A 20899-nucleotide genomic window follows, 5' to 3' on the forward strand; every position below is an offset into this window, starting at 1 on the left:
AGAGACAAGAACAAGATTAGCTTGAGGCAAAAAAAAAAAAACAAACCAACACTGAACCTTTTGACTATGGAACTTTTGATGATGAGTATTTACAGACGAAATGATAGCTGGGGTTAGTTTCAAAGTAATTGGGGAGAATGGGTAGGTTCGAGATGAATCAGAGTTGGCACTGAGTTGATAGTTGCTGGAGATGGGTGATAGGTACAGAAGAGCTTTCTGTCATTCTCTCTTTGTGGTGTTTTCAAATATTTTCCAAAATAAGTTTTTGAAAACAATTGGGGAAAGAGTATAAGTTTTCAAAGCCAACTATTTATCTTCAAAACATCTTGCATCTGGGGTTACCCATTCCAGAGACCCTGACGTTCATACTTGAGAAGTAGCATTGTGCAGAGGAATACACTGTTTAGAAATGTGCTTTGACTTTGGGCTCTGGCATAAGTTAAGCACCCTTCTAAACATAAAGGAAGTTAGAGAGTTGTCCAGTGTGGCCCTCATTCCATGTGTTCCTGAGTGGCTGGAAGCACCATATGTCCTGAACATGGGTATCTGGAAAATACTCCCACCATGCTGTGACAGTCAGGAGAAAAGGCAGCAGCTGATTTTGAAGAATGCTGCTATTTTGGACCTGGGCTCCATCCTTATCGCGTCGGCTGTGCTAAACATGGGAACTAGTTAGCTGCTTAATAACAGAGCAGTTATTTTATTCTGTTTGTGGAGAAGCTATCTCTGACCTATCTGAATGTAAAGAAGTCCCTGTCTTTTAAGATAAACCCTACATATACCCTCAATGAGAAAATGGCATGAAATCTGTGAAGGTCATAAATACATAAGGAGGTAGACTGAATAATTTAGAAAAATAAAACACAATATATAAACTTATAAATAAGAGAACTTGGGCCGGGGATTTAGCTCAGTGGTACCGCCTCCTGCCTTGCAAGGAGCCAAGTTCGATCCCCGGTACGAAAAAAATAATAATAATAAGATAAATTAAAAATTAAAACAAAATAAGAGGGCTTGTTTCTTTTCATTTGAAATGTCTCATTCAAGAGCAAGAATTAAGTTATCATAGGCCATTGTAAGTTTAACTTGATAGAAGATTGCTTTTTCTCTTTAAAGGCCAAGCATTATCATTTGTGAATGCTAATAGTTTTGCCTATTCTTTAGTGCCTGGTTGTCCAAAACCCACAGAAAAGAATGAAACCTCTAACCGAGAGGGGCAGAGAAACGGTGTTACCCGATGGTACAGACCAGCCGTCTCTGCTTCTATATCTATGTAAAGAAGTCCACCCAAAGAAATGATGGGGTTGTATCCAGGGCTACTGAGCCTAATCCTTGGCTGCCTCCGGGTTATTCGGAGTTGTAATTTTCCATGTCATCTATATTTGTAATAATTCTTCAGTATGATAGAGTTCAAGGAACAAACATTCTGCTCACTGCATTTCTTCTGCGTGAGTCATTCCCTGACAACTTCCAGGTCTTGGCAGCAGCACCTTGATCATAAGTTATGCTCACTTTCAGCATGGTGAAAACCTATGATATGTAACACAGTGTCTTTGAATTCAGTTGCCGATTTTCCTAAAGGAAATTTTGGAGAAAGAAGGAAATGAAATACTCAAATTTAGGAGTAGAACAGATGCATTATTGTAAGATCTAAAACATGCATGAGCACTGGTGATGAAATCATTTCTTCCGAATGAAAGACCCTTTCCCTTTTTCTCTCTTTGGCATGATTGCAGTGTGAGCTTCAGTTATCGAAGGGCTGAGGTCTATAGAATAAAAGCATTGTGGGGCCAGGATGGTTTCCACCAGCAGCCACACTAATCTAACTGAAAGAATGGAGAAGTTTGTCTTTTCTGCAAAACATTAAGATTCTTCTAAAGAAACAGCAATGTGACTTGACCACACTGTTTATTAAAAGAGGTTTGGATGGCCACCACGTCTGCCTGCTGGCTGAATCCAAAACTGTGACTTTCTGCAGCAAGCTCATGCAGGGTGATGTCATCTTCACTCAGCCAGCCCAACATTTTTCCGTCTGCTAAAACATAAAGCATGGCTGCTGATCTTACTCTTTCCCCACACAGAGAGACAAGCTGAATGGGTTGTTGCTCTTAATTTAAAAAGTATATGTTAATTGGAATTTTACAAATCAGTTAAGCAAAACAGACAGTGTGGACAATCCCTATCGAGTTCCTGACAGGACAAAGATGAGCACAGAGTGGCTCTTCTGCCGGTGTGATAGGCGCTTGATGGATGTTTGCAAATTGCTATGTTGCACCAACCAGAACCTTTTCATGAGGTGAAAAGGCCATCTGCAGTGTAGTCACATCACCTCCTCGACTGGGTTTGACAGTAGCACGACAGATCGTGTGCTTGCTCACATATGAAGAGCTGTGTATTGCACGTAGTGGCTTACTCTCCTCTTTTAAACTCTCATTTCCTGCCCTCCTACATTTTTACTAAGACATTGACTAGTGGTCTTGGGAGTTGGAAAAATGACTGGATCTTTGCCTTGTATTTTGCTTGGTGCACTCTGAAATATAAAGTACTTCTGCTATGCCAGTTTCACAGTTGCATCTAGAGTTTGCTAAAATATATATCTTCATATATATTTATGTTTCTGAGTGAGAACCTCCCTTATGCCTTACACTGTTTACTTCATGTTTTTTTTGTTTTGTTTTTTCTCTTTTGCTTTTCGGGAGCATTCTTAAATAAGAGCATCTTTTTTCCCATTCTATTTTAAAGGTCTCTGGGGAACAAGACTCACGGAGGAAAGCAGCACTAACCGAGAGAAGTACCTTAAGAGTGTTTTGAGGGAACTGGTCACATACCTCCTTTTCCTCATGGTCTTGTGCATCTGTAAGTAGACTGTTTCCTTCCACTCACGGAGAAGTTTTGAAAATGTTTGACCTGTCAAAAATCATAATTAAAAGGAAGTATATCAGCCCCTGAAGGGTCAATTCAGCAGTTTTCTTCTTGGTTCTGTTTTCATTTCCAATTGAAAATTTGATAAAGGCCCTCCCACCATCACCTTGGCAGACATTAATGAAAAAATCAGTTACCTGACTGGCTACTTCGGTGTCAGTTGGGACCATTTTCACTATGAGAAGCATGTGGCAACCTGTCAGACATGAAGAATTCGATTAAAAGGATCTTAGCATTTCAAAACAAATAACCAGACCAGTGAACATAAAGTCAATGTAAGAACTGTTTTCAGCAGATTGACTTTCCAAGTTTAACATTCAGGAAACAATGCCACCAATACTGCTTTTAGTAACATGTTTAGAAGTCTCCTTTTGGATTTGGACGTGGTATGTCAGTGCCTTTATTCCTTTTCATTATTTCTTCCATATCTTCAGTCATTGCAGGGCTTTTCCTCTGCAGGCAACCTGTGCAGACCCAGACCGATGTCTTTGCTCTGTGATCTGCACATCCTTCAGTGCTTCTGTCTGCACACCCTTGGTGGGTAGGTGGGCGGCTGTAGCCAGAAACCAGTCTCAGAGATAATTTGCCTCCAAGTCCAGAAAGTTGCAGGTGAAGGACTTGGCCTCAGATTTAGAGCAGGTTGGAGGATGGGTTTCCATCGTGTCCTTCCTGGCCCCCTTTATGACATCAGACCAGGAAGCTGATTTACGATACCTGCCCACCCCTAGTTTTACCGAACTGCTCTGCGATATATGGAGAAATCCAGAATTTAATCAACACTTTGGTAATACCATTCTTCATATATTGCAACTGATCACCTTGAATTTAAGTGCTGAAGGAAGCTTCCTTGAAGACAACTTTTAAAGTTTACTAGATATGTGAAAAACAAAGATAAGTTGATCGAGCATAAAAGGTGAAGGAAACACTTGGGTTTCAATATTGCTAACTGCAGTTGATTGACTATGGAAATCGCCACACTGGTTTTTCACTTCATTAGTGAGCTCCTAATACGCCATACCAGGACATGTTGTCTTTTCCCATTTTCCGAAATTTTGCCTACCAAAGTGGAAACTTCAGGAAAATGTGTTATTTAAATTAAAACGATGGCCGGGGATTTAGCTCAGTGGTTCTGCCGCCTGCCTTGCAAGCACAGGGACCCGAGTTTGATCCCCAGTACCTAATTAATTAATTAATTAAAATGATGTATGTATGAGCAATGTCACCTTATTTTTTTCCTACTGACTTTGATATTTTCTGTTACTTGTTTAGAAAGAAATGTCTTATACTTTAAAAAACAACATTACTTTTTTTTTAAAAGAAAATTTAGTTTTTTGTCTATTTTTTAAAGTGTCTTTATGGAAACATAATTTAACTATCCTAAAATTAATCTATTTACATAAAATGTTATAAATGTATGCAGTTATGCAATCCTCACAATTTGATGTTATAATATTTCCAGTACTTTAGAAAATACCTCCTAAACTGTCCTCTGCCGCCTGCCGTTGGTAGTCGGCCCCTTTCTCCAAGTGCTGCCATCATCCATGCATCGCTTAATTTTCACTTCACTACGTTTTGCTGGATGTTTGGTGTGCTCTGCGGGGAGGTGGATGGCGGAGTTTGGCTTTTGTGTCTTTTGACTAACACCTCCTCCCGCATCCCGAGCTACTCTTCTTCTGTCTGCTTCTATGAGTTCATCTATGTCAGATTTCTTACAAAAGTGACACAACACATTTTAAAGCATGTAAAATAAGACAAATGCTAGCAAGCTAGAAGTAGTCTACATATGACATTAAAAATGGCTAAGCAAGCAATGTGATATTTTCAACTTTTATGCTGTAAATTCTTAAGAGTACCGAGGTTACATTTGTTCCCTGTGTAGAAGTGATAGTTACTGAATATGATGCTGGAGGGTCTAAAAGGTTGATTAGGATTACTAAGCTTTTAAAAGAATTACATAAACATATATATTTCATAGGCCAAATAAGTTACCCCTGTAAGTCTAGAGTTTCAGTGGTCCCTCAAATTGGGGGAGCATCAGAATTAACAAGAAAATTGTGAAAAATTATAAAGAGCCTCTGAGATGTGGCTAAGAAGCCTGAATTTTCAGATGAACTGGTAAGATCAGAAACTAGGCCAGACAGGAAAACAAAGACCTAGAGCGTACATAGGAAATCTGCCTAAAATCCCATCCTGCCTAAAGTCGCAGTGTTTTCCTGTTTTATTATTAATGTTTACACTTGGGTTTTGGGGGGGCAGTATCACATTTTTTCCTATATCAATAGCTATATGTTTTATATTAAGTAAAATTTTATTTTTAGGGTATTGTAGCATCTGTGGTTAAGAAGGGATCTTAGCAGTCACGTGGTCAAACCTCAGTTGAATGCTCTAATCTCCCCCACACATCCTTCCAGATGATCAGTCGTCTAACCTCTGACTGAGCAAGTGTCCTAGCTTTAAAGTCGGACTTATTTGAAATAGCTCATTTGTTTTTCTGTGGCTAAGTTAGATCTTATGAAACCAAAGCCTACTCCTGGTAGCTTCTCTCCCTCCACCCTCCAAGCCCACTTACACAGAGCACCTTTCCCATGTCAGCCCTTTGGAAATTTGCAGATAGACGTCCAACTCCCCCGTCTTCTCCAGGACAGACCTGTCCAGTTTCTTCAGCTGTTGATGTTGTGGTGGATACCCGCCCGATCTTGATAACTCCTGGGTGGAACTTCCCCAGCATGTGTTGCATTCATCAGAATTCCCAGGAGGGCATCACAGTGGGGCCATGAGCTTTGTCCAGACTGTGCTCTGCCTCTCACTTCTGACCACAGCTACACAAGGAGGCTGCTCATCACAGTGACTCACTCCATGGTGTCTTCACCACAGCCTTAACGCTCTGTGTCCCTCACTGTTACTGGATCATTTTCCCTGGATCATTTGCAGGACTTCCCTTCTGCTGTTAAATTTCACCGCATTAGGGTCTGCTCATTGTTCCGCTCTGTTGAAGTGATCCTGGACCTAGAGTCACTCAGCTCACACATTAGCTCTTCCTCCTGGCTTCATGGGATCAGTAGACTCATCATCCGTGTCCTTAGCCTTGTAAATAAATAAATAAAATTTAAAATACTGGCCTAAGAACTTCAACCCACTAAAGCCCTTTGGGTGGATCTTTCTGTTTCGTTGTATTATCCAAGTCAACGTTCAAGAAACAGGATAATGGGAAGGGGTTTTCAAATGCCTGCCTGAAAGACTGCACCATTCTTCTGCTGTCAGTTGCTGATTAAATTAAACAGCAAGTATGATAATCAGGCGTCATTCACTTCTGATGGAGCCTTACTGGCTCCTAGTATTGAGTTCTCTCCCCACTGCTCAAAAACCATCTTCTAAAATCTTGCAGCAAAATCATCATCAAATGACGAGGTATATATTAAACTCTTCATTCTCTTTTCCAGTGAAATCATACTTAACTCTGTCCATGTTTGCCTGTTGGAAGCTCTTGATATCAAATAGTTAGGATTCTAGAAGGCAGGTTGACAGACTAGGAAAGGGTAGATTTTTGTTTGAGTTTTTTTGCATCTAGTAGATCTGAGTTCAAGTCCCAGCTCTATTGCTGCTGACATCCTGCATAATATGGGCAAGTTATGTAATCTTTCTAAGTGTTTTCAGATCTGTAAAATACTTTTTTTGAGAGATTGATATGAAAATCAGAAATAATACTTAAGAGCCGGGTGTGGTGGCACATGCCTGTAATCCAGCACTTGGGAGGCTGAGGCAGGAGGAATGCTGTGAGTTCGAAATCAGCCTGGGCTACACAGTGAGTTCCACATCAGTCTCAACTACATAGTGAGACCCTGTCTCAAAAAACCAAAAATAAATAAATAATAATAATAATAATAATAATAATAATAATAATAATAATACTTTAAAAATCCTGGGATGCTGCTGTCTGAAGAAAGAATATTTTCAGGTCACTCGTAAAAATCTAGAAATAGTGGTACTGAGAAGTAAATCTTCCCCCAAACTGATGGCAGGCTGATGTGTCTCAGTGGGCCAGGTACTAGGAACTCACTATAATTGTGACCATTTGGGTCCAGGCTCTTAATTCCTTTGGAGTTGCTGAGCAGCCATTAATAAATAGTACATTTTTCATTTTACCAATGTTAGTTCTGTCCCCTCTGTTTTAAAAAATGAGTCCACTTTACCAAGAGGCTACAAAGAACATTTGAATTAAGTAATCCCACTTTCTCTCTAATTTCAGATTTATTAATACTCGAAACCTGAAGTTTTAATGAATTCACCATCAAAGTGCTTGTTAATACATGTGGGTTATTGTATAGCAGTGGCATTTCTTTTCTGTGAGTTAGATGCTGAAGTTAAAGAGTGTTTTAGAAGATCTTCTTAAAAAACAAAAGATGGCATGTGGTATTCTCTGATTAAAAATAATGTGCCCTTTGCCCTTTTCTATGCTATTTTGTAAAGTCATTCATATCTTTGAAGTATAAACACAATAATAGAAATCAGAAAATTTAGTTGAATCAGCATCATAGGAATGTTGTATTTCTACAGATCAAAGAAACAGGCAAAATGAAAATGCAGAAATTTTTGTTAAAAATATATATATATATGAAATACCACAAAAGATTAGTATTTTAAACAAAAAAAACCCACTGGGGAAAACAATTACATAATTATTTTATAAGATAAAGTGTAATTTACTACACACAGGGTATGTGATACATTGCTGTGGGAAAGGCATTAAAATTTCTGGTATGCAAAAAGTAATAAAAATGGAAAACAACAAAATCAAAGTACAGTAGGATATGTTCCAGGACAGAGGTGCCCTTGTTAGAAGAAACGTATGTGTCTCCATTTCTTTATCTCTGCAAGGAGACTTTGCCTTGCATTCCTGAAGAAGAAAGAATATTTTTATGTCACTTGTAAGAATCTTACAAGGATACTAGTCTAGAAATGGTTTTCTGGGTTTGCCAGCAAGTCTGTGCAGATCCAGTGGCTGATAACAACAAACTTCATTGAAGTTGTGGGTATTGGAGCTGACTCCAGGTCTGGTGACAGACACCCTGACAGCCGTCCTCTTAGCTTCCCACAGCACAGGGTTCAGGCAGAAAAATCATTCGTCACAGTCCATGGGAATGACATGTTCAGGCCTTTGTGCCTGGTAATTTCTTGTTCTTTCTGATAAGCTGAACAGACAAAAACTCAACTTTACAATGCTAATAAAAAGAAGATGCATAGAAATTACTTTAAACATAACTTTTACTTCATTTGTGTGATTTTTTTTATCCTCGCGGTAATGTATGCATAAATATTACGTGTCTTTCTTTCTTCTAAAATAAAGACGAGTCCGACACAGCTTTCCTGAAAGCGCTTGTGTCAGCAGCCTCTGTCCATTAAAGATTTTCACCACAAGTTATTATTGAGCATTTTCATTGAAATTTTAACCAAAACCAGACTAAAATATATGGGGATTTTAATGTTCACGAACTTTTATGTTGATTCTGCAGAAAAGGTCCTCATCCATGTCACTGAATGTCTCTTCATTGCTAAGTTCTCTTTTCAGCCTCTTGGCCAGTTGGTCTCATGGGATTTGCCATTCTAGAAACTTTCTTATTTGGTTTCTGCAACTTCTTCTCTTCTTTTTTTCCTTGCCCTATGGACTCTCTGCTTTCCTCTTTTGGAAACATTTGGACAGTGTGTTTTGCGTAGTTGGGTCTTTGACTTTCTCTTCAGGTGACCTTTTCCTCAGCAAAGCCCAGTTAGTATTTGCATGTGGTGGCCATGAAGCCCCTCTTCCCAGCTGCAGACCCCTCTCAGGAGCTACCCCCTTGTGCCAGCTTTTGCTGGACATTCTAGTGGGATCCGCTGCACAATCCCATCCCTAACACTTCTAGCCCTGTCTCATCCTCTCAACCACCCTAATGGGATTCAGTCACATTCCCTATCTGGATGAATATTACCGTGAGTCACATGAACACCTCACCAAAAACCTGAGTGGCAACCAAGACGCTTTCCTTTATCTTCCTTACGGCAGTGTTCTGCCTCCTTAGCACCTCTCTCATCCTTTTGTAGATCACTTTTGTCCAGATTTAAACCCTGATCATTTCTCTCCTGACATGTTTAGTTTTTCATTCAGATAACTGTTCAATATCTTAATTACAAACAAGTTGGGCCCTCATTAAGTTGTGAGTGATGTGAAACAAAAAGATGCAGAAGAGGATTCCCTATAGGGAAGGCCTCTCTGAAGTCTGAAGCAGGGGGAACCAGGCAGATAAAGAACCAAAATGCATGAATGAAGGATCTGAGGCAGGAAGACACTCAGAACATTCCAGAAGTTGAGTGAACATTCTCTAGTTCCTGGAGCGTGCCATCATAGAAGATGGACAGGTGCTTCAGAGGCGAGATCCTGGTGGGTTTGGCTAAGGGGCGTCAGTGGAAAATTGGGTTTTGAGTAGGAGATAATAAGGTTCATTTAAATATTAAGAAGATGACTCTGCCATGTGCATCACATATTGGATGGGAGCCCCCCTCCCTGGGTCTGGACTTTAAGGACCTGCAGTCAGGCCTGTTTCTAATACCAGAATAATGCAAGTTTCTCTTCCCTTGACATGCTGTAGTTACTGCACCTTTAAGATACACTTTAAAACCTTGAGGTAAAGAACCAACATTTCAGTCTTTGCTTCTTCCTTCAGAATTGCCATTCCCTATAAACACCTGGTACTTCAACCTCATCACACCAAGATCTCAAAAAATCTTTCTTAATAGTTCTTTCCTGTCAGTCTAATTCCCAGTATAAAGAAAAGGTTCCCAGTGTTTAACCATATTTGCTCAGGCTCAGCAAGTTAGACTTCATTCTGCACCATCGTTTTCGGTGCAGGAACCACTCTGCCAGCTCTTGAGGTGGGAAAGGTTTGGGCTCACCCTGTGTGCAGCCTGGGCACTGGGACTTATATCCGAGGAGCTGGGTGCAGTCAGTGGATGGAAAAGGACTAAGGAAACATCAGAGGTTGGGAGATTCTGGCTATACCCATCTGACAGGATTGTCACTGAGGACAGGCAGAGTGACAGGCATTACTTGGAGGATGGAGGAACACGAGAAACCTGACCAGATATCCAAGGGGGTCGATATATAATCATATATTGAGGGTGGGGTTCTCACTAAGCCAGCTTAGCAGAGTACTTCACTAAACAAGAATTTTATAAGGAAGCGCACAGTTGGGCCCAGGAGAGGTTTGGGAGCCTGCCTGCAGTTTGGCCAAGCAAAGTCTGTCTCCTCACTTCAGGATCAGCTCAGGGGCCAGATCCAGAGAAGCTCTACTGGTGCCCACTGACGCGGCCCTTCTGTGCTGTGCTGATGTCCTGGGCCACCTCTGGCGCACAGGCCCACACTGGACTGTGAGATTGCTTCCATACCCATCACACTCGGGGCAGGAGGATGGTTCTGCGGTGCACATCACAGTGCTGGGACGGGAAGAGAGCTGCCAACACCTTTGTGCATCCCCGCCCCTCCCTCCTGTTCCCTAGCTCTGCTTCTCCTTCACCAGTGCTCAAAGAGCCTCTTCAGAGCCCATCACAGCTGAATCTCTGATCTCTGGGTAGCATTTTGCATTTCCGTACGACACGTTCAGAACAGATTTTAATTTTATGTCCACAGCACCCCTGTGAGAAGAGTACAAGGCAGAGCTGGCAGAGAAGTTAGGTTTCCTGGGTGAAGGGCTGCCTCACTTTGGGGCACTTGGCCTGGAATCTGACCAGGGCATTTTGGTTCTGCTGTCTTTACATCTGGTGCAGTTACATTTACATGGAAGTTTAGATTTCCTTTTTGGGCCACAAATTTCTGAAAAAAAAAACCTCTTAAATGGCTTGATTTTATATGGGTATGCTTGTTTATCCTTGTGTTAATTAATCTTCAGAATTTGTGACATAAGAATATTGGCTAGTTAGGAACTTTTCTGTTTTTTACGGGAGGGGATGTTTATTTTTTGGCTTACACAGAAATTTTGTAACAGGAGACTAAAGGCCCAAGGGGAAAGTATGGCGGGCCTGTGCTCCCGCTGTTGCTCTAGGGAGCCTTCCTGTTTCTGACTCTGGTGATGGCTAGCACTCCTTGGCCTGCGTGGTGTGCAGGTGTCTAACTCCAGACCTCTGTCCTCACATAGCTGTCCTCTTACACCTACCTGGTGCTTTTTTTTTTTTTTTTCAGTACCAGGGATTGAATTCAGAACCTTGTGCTTGTGAGGCAGGTGCAGTGCCACTGAGCTAAATCCCCAGCCCCCAGTGGATTTATAACTTTAGGGATTTACTGATACTTTGTTTTTTATCTAGTGCATTACCAATCTTTGTAAATGTTTCACAGATATTTGAAAAAGAATGCAAATGATCTCTTTGGTACAACAGAGTGAGTAGCCTTTATCCAAAATACTTGGTACTAGAAGTGTTTCAGAAGTTTTTTTTCATTTTTTCACAAGTTGGTACCTTTGCGTGTGCACGTGTGTGTGTGTGTGTGTGTGTGAGAGAGAGAGAGAGAGAGAGAGAGATCTTGGTGGGACCCAAGTCCATATACACCTTGTACATGCAGCCTGAATGTAATTTGATGCAGTGGTTCTGGTACTTTTGTACGTAAAATAGCTTTATGGCATAGAAATTTCTACCTGTGCTATTGTGTTGACTGCTCAGAAACTGTAAGATTTTGGAGTAGTGCCAGATTTTCTGTTTAGGGATGATCAACCTGCATGAAATTTCCTATATACAAACTGTACTAAGTCATTTATTTGGTTCAAACCCTTAATGTGCCTACGTGATTTTTGTCTACTTTTTTGTCAAATTACAGTGAATTAGCCTAGTTGCGAATTCTCCTTAGACTACTAGCAGTTAACATTTTATATCGAGATGCTCTGTGGTTCAGCACAGAATTCATGATAGTAAAGTCTGCATGAGACTTTCACATTTCCCTTTTTTGTACTTTTTTGTTATCCATTTTTATTTTTCTTAGATTGGAGATTCTTCCTTTGCTTTTTTATTCTTATAATTGGGATTTGTATAGTAGACTCCATTATACAATATTCCATTTGAACCTACATTTTTCAGTGATAGCAACAGTAAAATAGTACCCATTAGCTATTTTGAAAAGACAGACCATGACTTAAGGGTAGCTGTGGTTACAGGCTGCATTTTTGGTGGTCTGTGCTTTAGTGCATTTTGTTCTGGCTTAGTTGGTGAAAAAGTGGAAACTCCTGAGTTGAGACAAGAGTAAGTCCTAACTCACACACAGGGTAGGAGTGGTCCTGCACCTGATACAAGTTAACATCTCACTGTAGGAGCTTTGTCCTTCCACCCATTTCGTCTAGAGAGCGTGCACCACCTTCCAGGGAGCTTTCTTCATGGGGACTGAAAGGAGAAGGGATGGGATGATCACATTTCCACTGCTCTTCACCCTGTGCAAATGTGTACAAATGCATAGTGTGTATTTCTTCAGCCGAGCGTCACAAAAGCCCTCGACAGCGTTGTTCTCATTTTCTAGTGCAAGCCAGGAGAGTTAGCAGCTGTCCAGGATCCCAGGACACCCAGACAGAGGTAGATACATAGAAAGGAGCAGAGGTGAAATCCTAACCTGACTCCAAACTCAGAGGTCATTTAGTTGCCACTAACGTGGCCTCGTGGTGTAGCTGACTCCTAGTGTTTGTAGAACTGTCTCTCAGAGACATCTGGAACAGCTCAGGGCCTGGCACTGCAGGAAAGAGGTCATGTTTGTACATCCCGCAAGTTACAGTGATCATCTTTCCAAGCTGCGAGGCACTGTTCCTTGGCTATCCAGCAGGTGGCGCCGCACAACCAAGGGAATCTGCTGCTTTGCTCTGAGTGAAGCCATGAAAGCCAGGCTCAGAGCCTGAGCATTAAAACAGCAGAAGTCACCCGGGCGTGGTGGTGCACACCTGTAATCCCAGCACTCTGGGAGGCTGAGGCAGGAGGATCACTGCGAGTTCGAGACCAGCCTGGGTATCATAGGGAGTTCCAGGTCAGTCTCAAAAAGGGTCTCTTAGTGAGACCTGTCTCAAAAAAACAAAACAAAACAAAAAAGCCATTGTCAATATTGAGACTTAAAATACAATAGGAAAATAAAGGAGATACACTTTTAAATCAGTGGCTAAAGGATTTACATATTTATATATTACTATACCATATTTGGAAGTAAAAAAATTAAAATAATATATCGAAATCCTTTGCAACAATAACAAACCCACAGGTTAAACGCTCTGGAGTGGTCTCTATTAACCAGGCTGTCCAAGGTATATTCCAACTTCACATTAACTGAAAGTAATGAACCTACATATTCAGGTGGCTTTGGGAGCCTCAGTCTCCATATCAGCTTTGTCACCTCCACTGACCGTGACCCACCGGAGGCCTCAGCACCTGTACGTCCCTGTATCTATCTGGAGTGGGAGCCGGGCAGGCAGCCAGCTCCTGGGGACAACTCCGGTGGAGGGAGATGTCACCTCCCGTTCCTCTGTCCACTGCCTGTTCCACACACTTGGATGGACTGGGATCCTAAACCTTAACTCAGGCCCGACACAGCTTGAGAGGCGTCAGTCAGGTCATGCGACACTTGACCAGGCCTGTTCTTTTGTTACCTACCTTGGGTCATAATTGAGAGCCTGGAAATTACAGATCCCACAAGTTGTGCCTCTTGTGTGAATTTATCGCTTAAGGGATTGCTTGAGATGCAATTCCAATGCTTGCATACTCCTTTCCTGTAATAGTTTTAATTTTCTCTGATGCTTCAGAGGGAAAGAGGGACATATGAGGAAGAGATACATGAATAGCGTGTGTTCCCCCAGTGATTAAATGTGGGTTTGAATATACATTTTATGATGCCGAAGATTATTATAGAATCAAGTGAGTATTAATCACCTGCTGGTGTTTAGAACTGTATTCTAAAGAAATATAAGCCAGGTTCACCTCATAGCACTGAAGGAACAAAGGAAAACACCTGTAATTGTTACTGTTCAGCATGAGACAGTACAGGTTGTAGTGCTGCAGTGTGTACTGAGAGTGCTGTAGCAACCCAGTTAGGAAGAAGCACCATCGATGGACATTGTTACAGGCCAGCCACTGCACTGGATAAAATTCTAGTTACTCTCAGGTAATCACCAAAAACTCCCATGGGGCAGCCACTTATCCCATTTGGAAACCGAGGCTCCTGACATTTAAGCCTCTTGCCCAGCTCATAGTGACCATTGGGAGCATGGCTAGGATGCAAGCCCTGGTCCCCTGGAAATCTTCCAACCTCCATCCAGTCTGCCAAGTGTCCCTGGCAGGGTGCAGCTGGAGTCAGAGGCTCCACACAGGATCTGATTTTGGGTAGACAGGGGCAAATGTTCCCATGTCGCCTGGCTCCTGAAAGGAAAGAGATGGTAACCAGAGTGGCACTTACAGAAGTTGAAAGGAGGGGCTCTGGAGGGACTGGCAGGGTTAAAGGAAGGACCAGGGCACATGAGGCACTCGGGAAGGTCACCCCTCCAGGCTTGAGGGGACCAGGGAGGGAAGGGTGTGGTGGGAACCCAGTGTGATGTGGAAAGAGATCCCTTGCAGCTGTGGCCCAGGCTGGAGGACCCTTCCAACCTGCTGCAGATAGGATGGGACAGTGGACAGAGGGTACAAACCAACCTCTCTTCTTTGGCCTGAAGAAGACCAAGGCTGTCAAGTGGTAGAGTCCACAGAGGTCACCCTGAGGGACAGAGCAAGGCTAACAGGATGGGAGTGGGTCTGGGGGAGGCAGGGAGGCTGGGCATGTCCTAGGGGCAGTGAACAGTGCAAGACACGGTCACAGCATGAGGGATACAGTAGCTCGTGCTGGGGTCGGGGGTCTGAGCCCACAGTGGTGGGGAAGACCATGGGAAGCCCGTGTAGTACTCAGTGTGAGCCAGTTTAACTCGTGCCAGTATTGATCTTATGTAATTCTTTTCTAAGCCAGAAAAATGGTGGGGGAAGAAGGCAAGGGTGACAAAGACCTTATGTGGACACCTGTCCCTCGCAGATGTCCCTCTCCAGGACCAGCTCCTCATACAGGCATTGACTTGTGGACCTGTGTGCAGGTTCCCGTGCAGCTCACCTTTCTCTCTGTCTTCCAGTGACCTACGGCATGATGAGCTCCCATGTGTACTACTATACCCGGACGATGTCGCAGCTCTTCCTAGACATGCCTGTGTCCAAGACGGAGAAAACTAACTTCAGAACTCTGTCTTCTGTGCAGGACTTCTGGAAGGTATTTGCACGTGACTTTGAAAGTCCATGCTTGTCCTGCAGAATTGTGCATTTGGGGTCGTAAGTTGAATTCAAGAATATGTTCAGGGCCTGCAGTGTGTTTACCACTGTGGAAAAGCTACAAATGGTGCTGAGTTATTGGAAGTTACAACTCAAAGGGGGCAAAGTTCCATTTATTGAGAATCTTGCAGGTTAGGCACCTTGCACAGTACTGAGCAATGTATACCTTCTGCTGTCTAAACCCTGCAGTAACCTCACTGTCCAAGTGCTAACACTGCACTCAGTTTGAAAATGAGGCTGATAAGACCCAGGGTGCACAGATGTGTAAGACTGAGTAGCTAGCAAAACGAGAAATGGATGTTTTTCCAACATGACAGACAGTTGTTCATTCTAGCCTATTATACTGATTTAATATCAGTTGTACGTCTTGTAGGCTATAAGGCCCAAGAGGGTTATTTGTGTTTCTGTGTCACTTTGTTTGTTTTGTGTCTTTGCTGACAAGGGTCTGTGTCCCCAGCTCCTGGAAAAGCACCCTCTTTCGCAGATCTACTGATGTAAATAAATTGAACCCAGCCCCTTTCCCAGTTGTCACAATTCCAATGGAATGGCAGAGTATGAGCCACGCCTGATACCGTGGGACAAATATTCTGTGGTGCTTAGAATCTAAGGAAATAGGAAGGGAGATTAGAAAGGAAATGACTGTTTCTCCCTGGGAGGTAGTTTGCAAAATTCTTACTAAACCCTAGGGTCAGAGCTGTTGATTTTAAGCGTAGAGAAAGCAGAGTCATGGAACCTATTAATGTTTAACAGTACTTGGCACCCAGCCTCACATTCCTCACCACTAACCTGTCTCACCTCAGTGGTGCTGAGCAGTCCATGTCTACTGGTCATCTGATCAGGACAACATCCTGAGCGGTGGCCAGGTCTGCCCTCCCTACAGGCAGAGCAGTGTGCAGCCTAACATGAGACTCCTCACCCGCGAGAGCTCCTGAATAACTGCTGAGCTCTGAAGGGGTAGGAGGGGAGAAAGGTTCCCTGTATAGTCACAACCCAGGTGGCAGGCTGGTGGCCCACACTCACCGCTTCTCTGCAGATGATTTTAGAACTGTGCTTGTGTGGGATGCTGTTTTCATAAGGGAAGCTGGGGTTAATGGTGGGTGTGGATTTATACATCACCCCCAACCTGCTGCCTTTAGTCCTGGGGTGGCAATCAGAGTTGCCCTGATCAAGTGTCGGCCCTGTGCCACGTGCCCTGACCACAGAGCAGATGGATCCTCGAGTTGTGAGAACTTTGGCGTAGAGGATCCTACTGCAGGTCTCACTGCTGGAGAATGAAGGAGTAAGACACACGCGCAGATCTCTGCCAACAAAGCCCACTGTCCGAGCTCTGTCACAGGTGCCAAAGTGTTGGTCACACAAAGCTTCTAGGCAGGAGCAGCATGGCCTAAGAGCTCAAGCCTCTCCCCAGTGCTTCCTTCACTTTCAGTTCACAGAGGGCCCCTTACTGGATGGGCTGTACTGGGAGGCGCAGCCCGGCCACCATAACGATGCGGACAACCGCAGTTTCATTTTCTACGAGAACCTGCTGCTCGGGGTCCCACGCATCCGGCAGCTCAGAGTCAGAAACGGATCCTGTTCCATCCCCGTGGACCTGCAAGATGAGATTAAAGAGTGCTATGATGTCTACTCGGTCAGTAGTGAAGACAGGGCACCGTTTGGGCCACAAAACGGAACCGCGTAAGTGTCTGTGGTGTTCATTCGTTCTCTGGCCCCTGCCTTAGGAGGGGCTTTCTGGGACTTCAGTGCTTACATGCAAGCTTGGGCCGAATTGATCTGTGCTCTCTCCATACCTCTCTCCTTATCAATCCCCTTTTAGTTTCCGTAGCTATATTTTTCAAAAGGCTAAGTTTTGGGCTGTATGCCCCCCACTATAATTTATCTGAGCCTTTAAACGTTTCATTTAAGATGCTGTTCTCATAGTATCATCTGTTAGGTTCCTTAGCAGGAAATTTTCTGGTACAGAAAATTTTTTAATGTCCTTTACAAATAGATTTTTATTTAAAATGTAATTACTTTTATTGACATGTAATAGGTGTACACCTGTGTGGAGTCCAGGACAGTAACTTGAAACATAGATGCAGTGTGTACTGATCAAATCAGGTTTACTTTGCATTTCCATCCACTTAAACAGTTATCATTTCTCACGTTGGGGCCTTCAGTCTCTTCTGGTCATTGCAAGATAAGTCCTAAACCGCCGTCCACTGTTGCCGCCTTCCACGCACCCTTTCATCCCGCTTGGCTGTGTCTTGTGCCTTCATCTGACTTCCCGTTGCCTCCCCCATCAGCTTTCCTAGAGTCTGCTGGAAACTCTTCTGCTCTCTTTTGTGAGACGTTTTCTAGGGTTTTAGTTTCTGTTGGTGAGAACACGCAGCACTTGTTTGCCCTTCAGTGCCTGGCCTATCTCACTTTGTATCCTGTTCCCCAGGTCCATCCACTCTGAAGCAAATGGAGGGATTTCCTTTCTGTTTTGTCGTTAACAACAGCCTCTGACGGACACTTAAAGTCTGAGCTGGGACTGAGAATGTAGCTCAGAGGTAGAATGCTCACCCAGCCGGCCTGAGGCCCTGGGTCCCATCTCTAGCAGCACAGAAAAAGAAATAAGTGAACAAAATGTGTGCTAGTGGTTTAAAGCCCATCCTCAAATGTGTTTATTCGGTTTATGTGGGTACATGTGCACTTTCGCAGGGTCTTTTGTGTCCGTCACTACCCGTATCTCAAATACTGGGCTATTAAAGAAAGACAGTTTTTATTTTTTAGATTATTGTCGTTATTCCATAGAAGTGGGGCAGCTTCAGGGTGGCCTCTTGGAGCGCTGCCCTTGGGTGAGTCCCTGGGGCAGAGCTGTCTTCTGCACTCTGCTAAGTTCATTCTTTCGGGACATCCCTGTCCTGCTCTTAGGAACCAAGCCCCTGGAATCCCCATGTGTGAGTTAGCAATGGGGCAGACACTTGGACGACTGTACTCTGTGTTTACCTCCTGGTGTCCATTCTGTTTATACCAGAGCACATGAGGGACACATTTAGAGCAAAAGCACGAACAATCTCAGAGGCCATTTTTCCTGGTTGTGGAAATGATTATGTGTTCTTATGCTCCTTGTTTTTTAATCTCCTGCAAAGCATAAGCACACCCCTAATCTGTGGCTTTTTCAATATTCTGTTTTATTTCATGTCATCCAGAGAAACTGATACACAGTGACTCCATGTCACACTGCTGTTCATACACACAACATCTCATCTCCCCTCACAAAACACCTCTGGAAGAGCATTGTTTCCATCACTGTGGAAAAACAGAGGCTGCACAGCAAGGAGCTGGGTGGAAATGTAAACCCTTTCAGCTCTCACTGGCCCTGGGGGCAGACTAGTAGCTGCCAGGGAGGCAACAGAATTCAGGCTGCTGCCTCAGCTCCACAGACATGGCGAGTCTACCCTCACAAGCTCTGGGACAAAAGTGACCTCTCTAGGCCTCACGGCCTCATTCCTAAACTGGGGCCAATAACTCTCCAGGAACTCAGTCAGAACTTGCCCGCTTGATAAGGCTTGTTATATACACTCTCTTAGCAGCAGCCAGAGGCGGTCTCTGTAGTGGCCACAAGGGCTCCAGTAATGTTACCTTTCTGCTTTGTCTTTTAGTTGGATCTACACAAGTGAAAAGGACTTAAATGGGAGCACCCACTGGGGAGTGATCGCAGCTTACAGTGGAGCTGGCTATTACCTGGATCTGTCAAGAACCAGACAGGAAACAGCCACCCAGCTTGCTGGCCTCAGGAAAAATGTCTGGCTGGACCGAGGAACCAGGGCAGTTTTTATTGACTTCTCGGTGTACAACGCCAACGTTAACCTCTTCTGCGTGGCCAGGTATGTCCTGAGGGCTCATGTGCCTCCCATTTCTGAGCCCTTGTTGTGTGGAAGCCTTGCCTGCAGCTGCCTGAGAGACGTGCAGGAATCTGGGTGACAGAAGGAAGGAGTGATTACTACAGGCTTAGTGGGGTAAGGACATTTCAGGGATTTCAGGGTCCTAGATTATTGTAACTCAAAAAAAAAACAAAAACAAAAAAAAACCTAAGTCTGGTCCACATTCATCACGGGATGGAAACATTGAGAAAAAGCCCTGTGGTTTTCTCACATCTATCACAGCCGTGCTAAGGCTGATCAGAGCTTCACGCTCCTTTACCACATCCCCTGCTATCAAACCTTAACTCCTTTTCCCAGGTTTGCTGCTCTTCTCAGGTGATTCCCATGCTGTTAGGACACAGCACAGCAGTGAGGATTGTGCCTGAGGACACCCTGGCCCCTGCTGTGCTGGACCCTCACCAGAGGCCTGGGAAGCCCTTTCCATGGCTCTGTGATGTTGCATCATGACCACTCGGGAGATCCTGAGGGTACCGATTGTGACTTCCTGGCTTGTCTGGGAGTTCTTACTCACGCATTCACTCACTCATTCATTCATTGTTGGATGCCTGGCAGATGCCCAGGCTTTGTCCTTAGAACACACTGGTGAGCAAAATAAGGATCCCTCAGAAAACAGTAAACAAAAGGGATAAATAAAACTTACAGGATTTCAGATGATAATTTCTTTTTTGGAAAAGAAAAGTAAAAGTAGAGTAAGGCAAGTGTATCTGGAGCTTACCCTGGATGGCATGTGGGCAACACCTAAATATTGCCTGCAGGGATTACCTGCACTTAACATTTCCACACAAAATAAGGATATGTACTGGCAGTGTCTCTTTTATCATCACTTTAGGCTAAACTTAACTCTGCTTTAATGGCCAGTCAGATATTCCGAGTCCTTTTCCGTTTTTGTAGAAGATGGTATCAGGTTAAACCAAGTTCTAGTTATTATAAGGCATGAATGAAAACCTGATGCCATTATTATTGAGCTTTTACTAATGTTTCCCATGAGGCAGTGGAGAGGATGACAGCAGGCAGGTGACTTGGCGCTTAAGTGTCTCTTCAAAGAATGTCTTCTGTATGTCCTTCCCTTCCCCGTCAGACTTCAGAGTGATCACTGCCAAGCTGGTCACTCTGTTTCTCTGCACTGTTTGGCAAATTTCTGGACATGGCTGATAAGTGCAGTGCCAGACTTGGCCAGTGGGAGGTGACCTGACCACGAGACCACTTGCTTGCTTTTAGTTTCACCCCGAAGGTGTCACGAGGTCCCTTGCTCTCTGTGCTGCTCTTCTGAGAGTTCGGTTCTCACCACTACTCTCCAGCCCAGCAGACAGAGAAAGAAGAGGAGTTTACATTCACTACAGTCCCCCAACTTGGTCAAGGAGCAAGGCAAACTATTTGGTACTAACTAGGTGCTACCTACCAACTGAATGAATTAATTAATTGAGAGGCTCAGTGCTCCAATTTATAGATTGCAAAGTAGATATTGACTTCTCAACCAGATTATACATGTTTTGAGAGCATAGCTTGTATTTTTTATATTCTTTGTGTTTCCTGTTTGAGTGATTTCCACCCAATAAAAGTTCTAGAAAGATAAATTGGTTAACTTTTCCATATAAAAAATATTGCACCGTATTTTGAACAATACAGATGCCTGAGGAGTAGAAGGAAGCCTGTGAAGGAAGGAATCATTTGGGTTGGGAGGTCTTGGGAAGCTCAGCCTTCTCCAACTATGGAGGTATTGGCCATAGTAAAAATAATTCACC

At 43.5% G+C, this 20899-nt stretch overlaps 1 protein-coding gene across 1 annotated transcript in view; it reads left to right on the plus strand.

The window, feature by feature from the left end:
* Positions 1-20899, plus strand: part of Pkd2 (polycystin 2, transient receptor potential cation channel) — a 45786-nt gene that overhangs the window by 7314 nt on the left and 17573 nt on the right. The window contains exons 3-6 of the mRNA XM_033759308.1: positions 2743-2856; positions 15054-15187; positions 16673-16923; positions 18876-19100. Coding sequence (XP_033615199.1) covers positions 2743-2856; positions 15054-15187; positions 16673-16923; positions 18876-19100 — 724 coding nt within the window. The remainder of the gene's footprint in view (positions 1-2742; positions 2857-15053; positions 15188-16672; positions 16924-18875; positions 19101-20899) is intronic.

Source organism: Fukomys damarensis, unplaced genomic scaffold (assembly GCF_012274545.1).
Source record: "Fukomys damarensis isolate Sample0158 unplaced genomic scaffold, DMR_v1.0_HiC HiC_scaffold_37, whole genome shotgun sequence".
Lineage (NCBI taxonomy): Eukaryota > Metazoa > Chordata > Mammalia > Rodentia > Bathyergidae > Fukomys > Fukomys damarensis.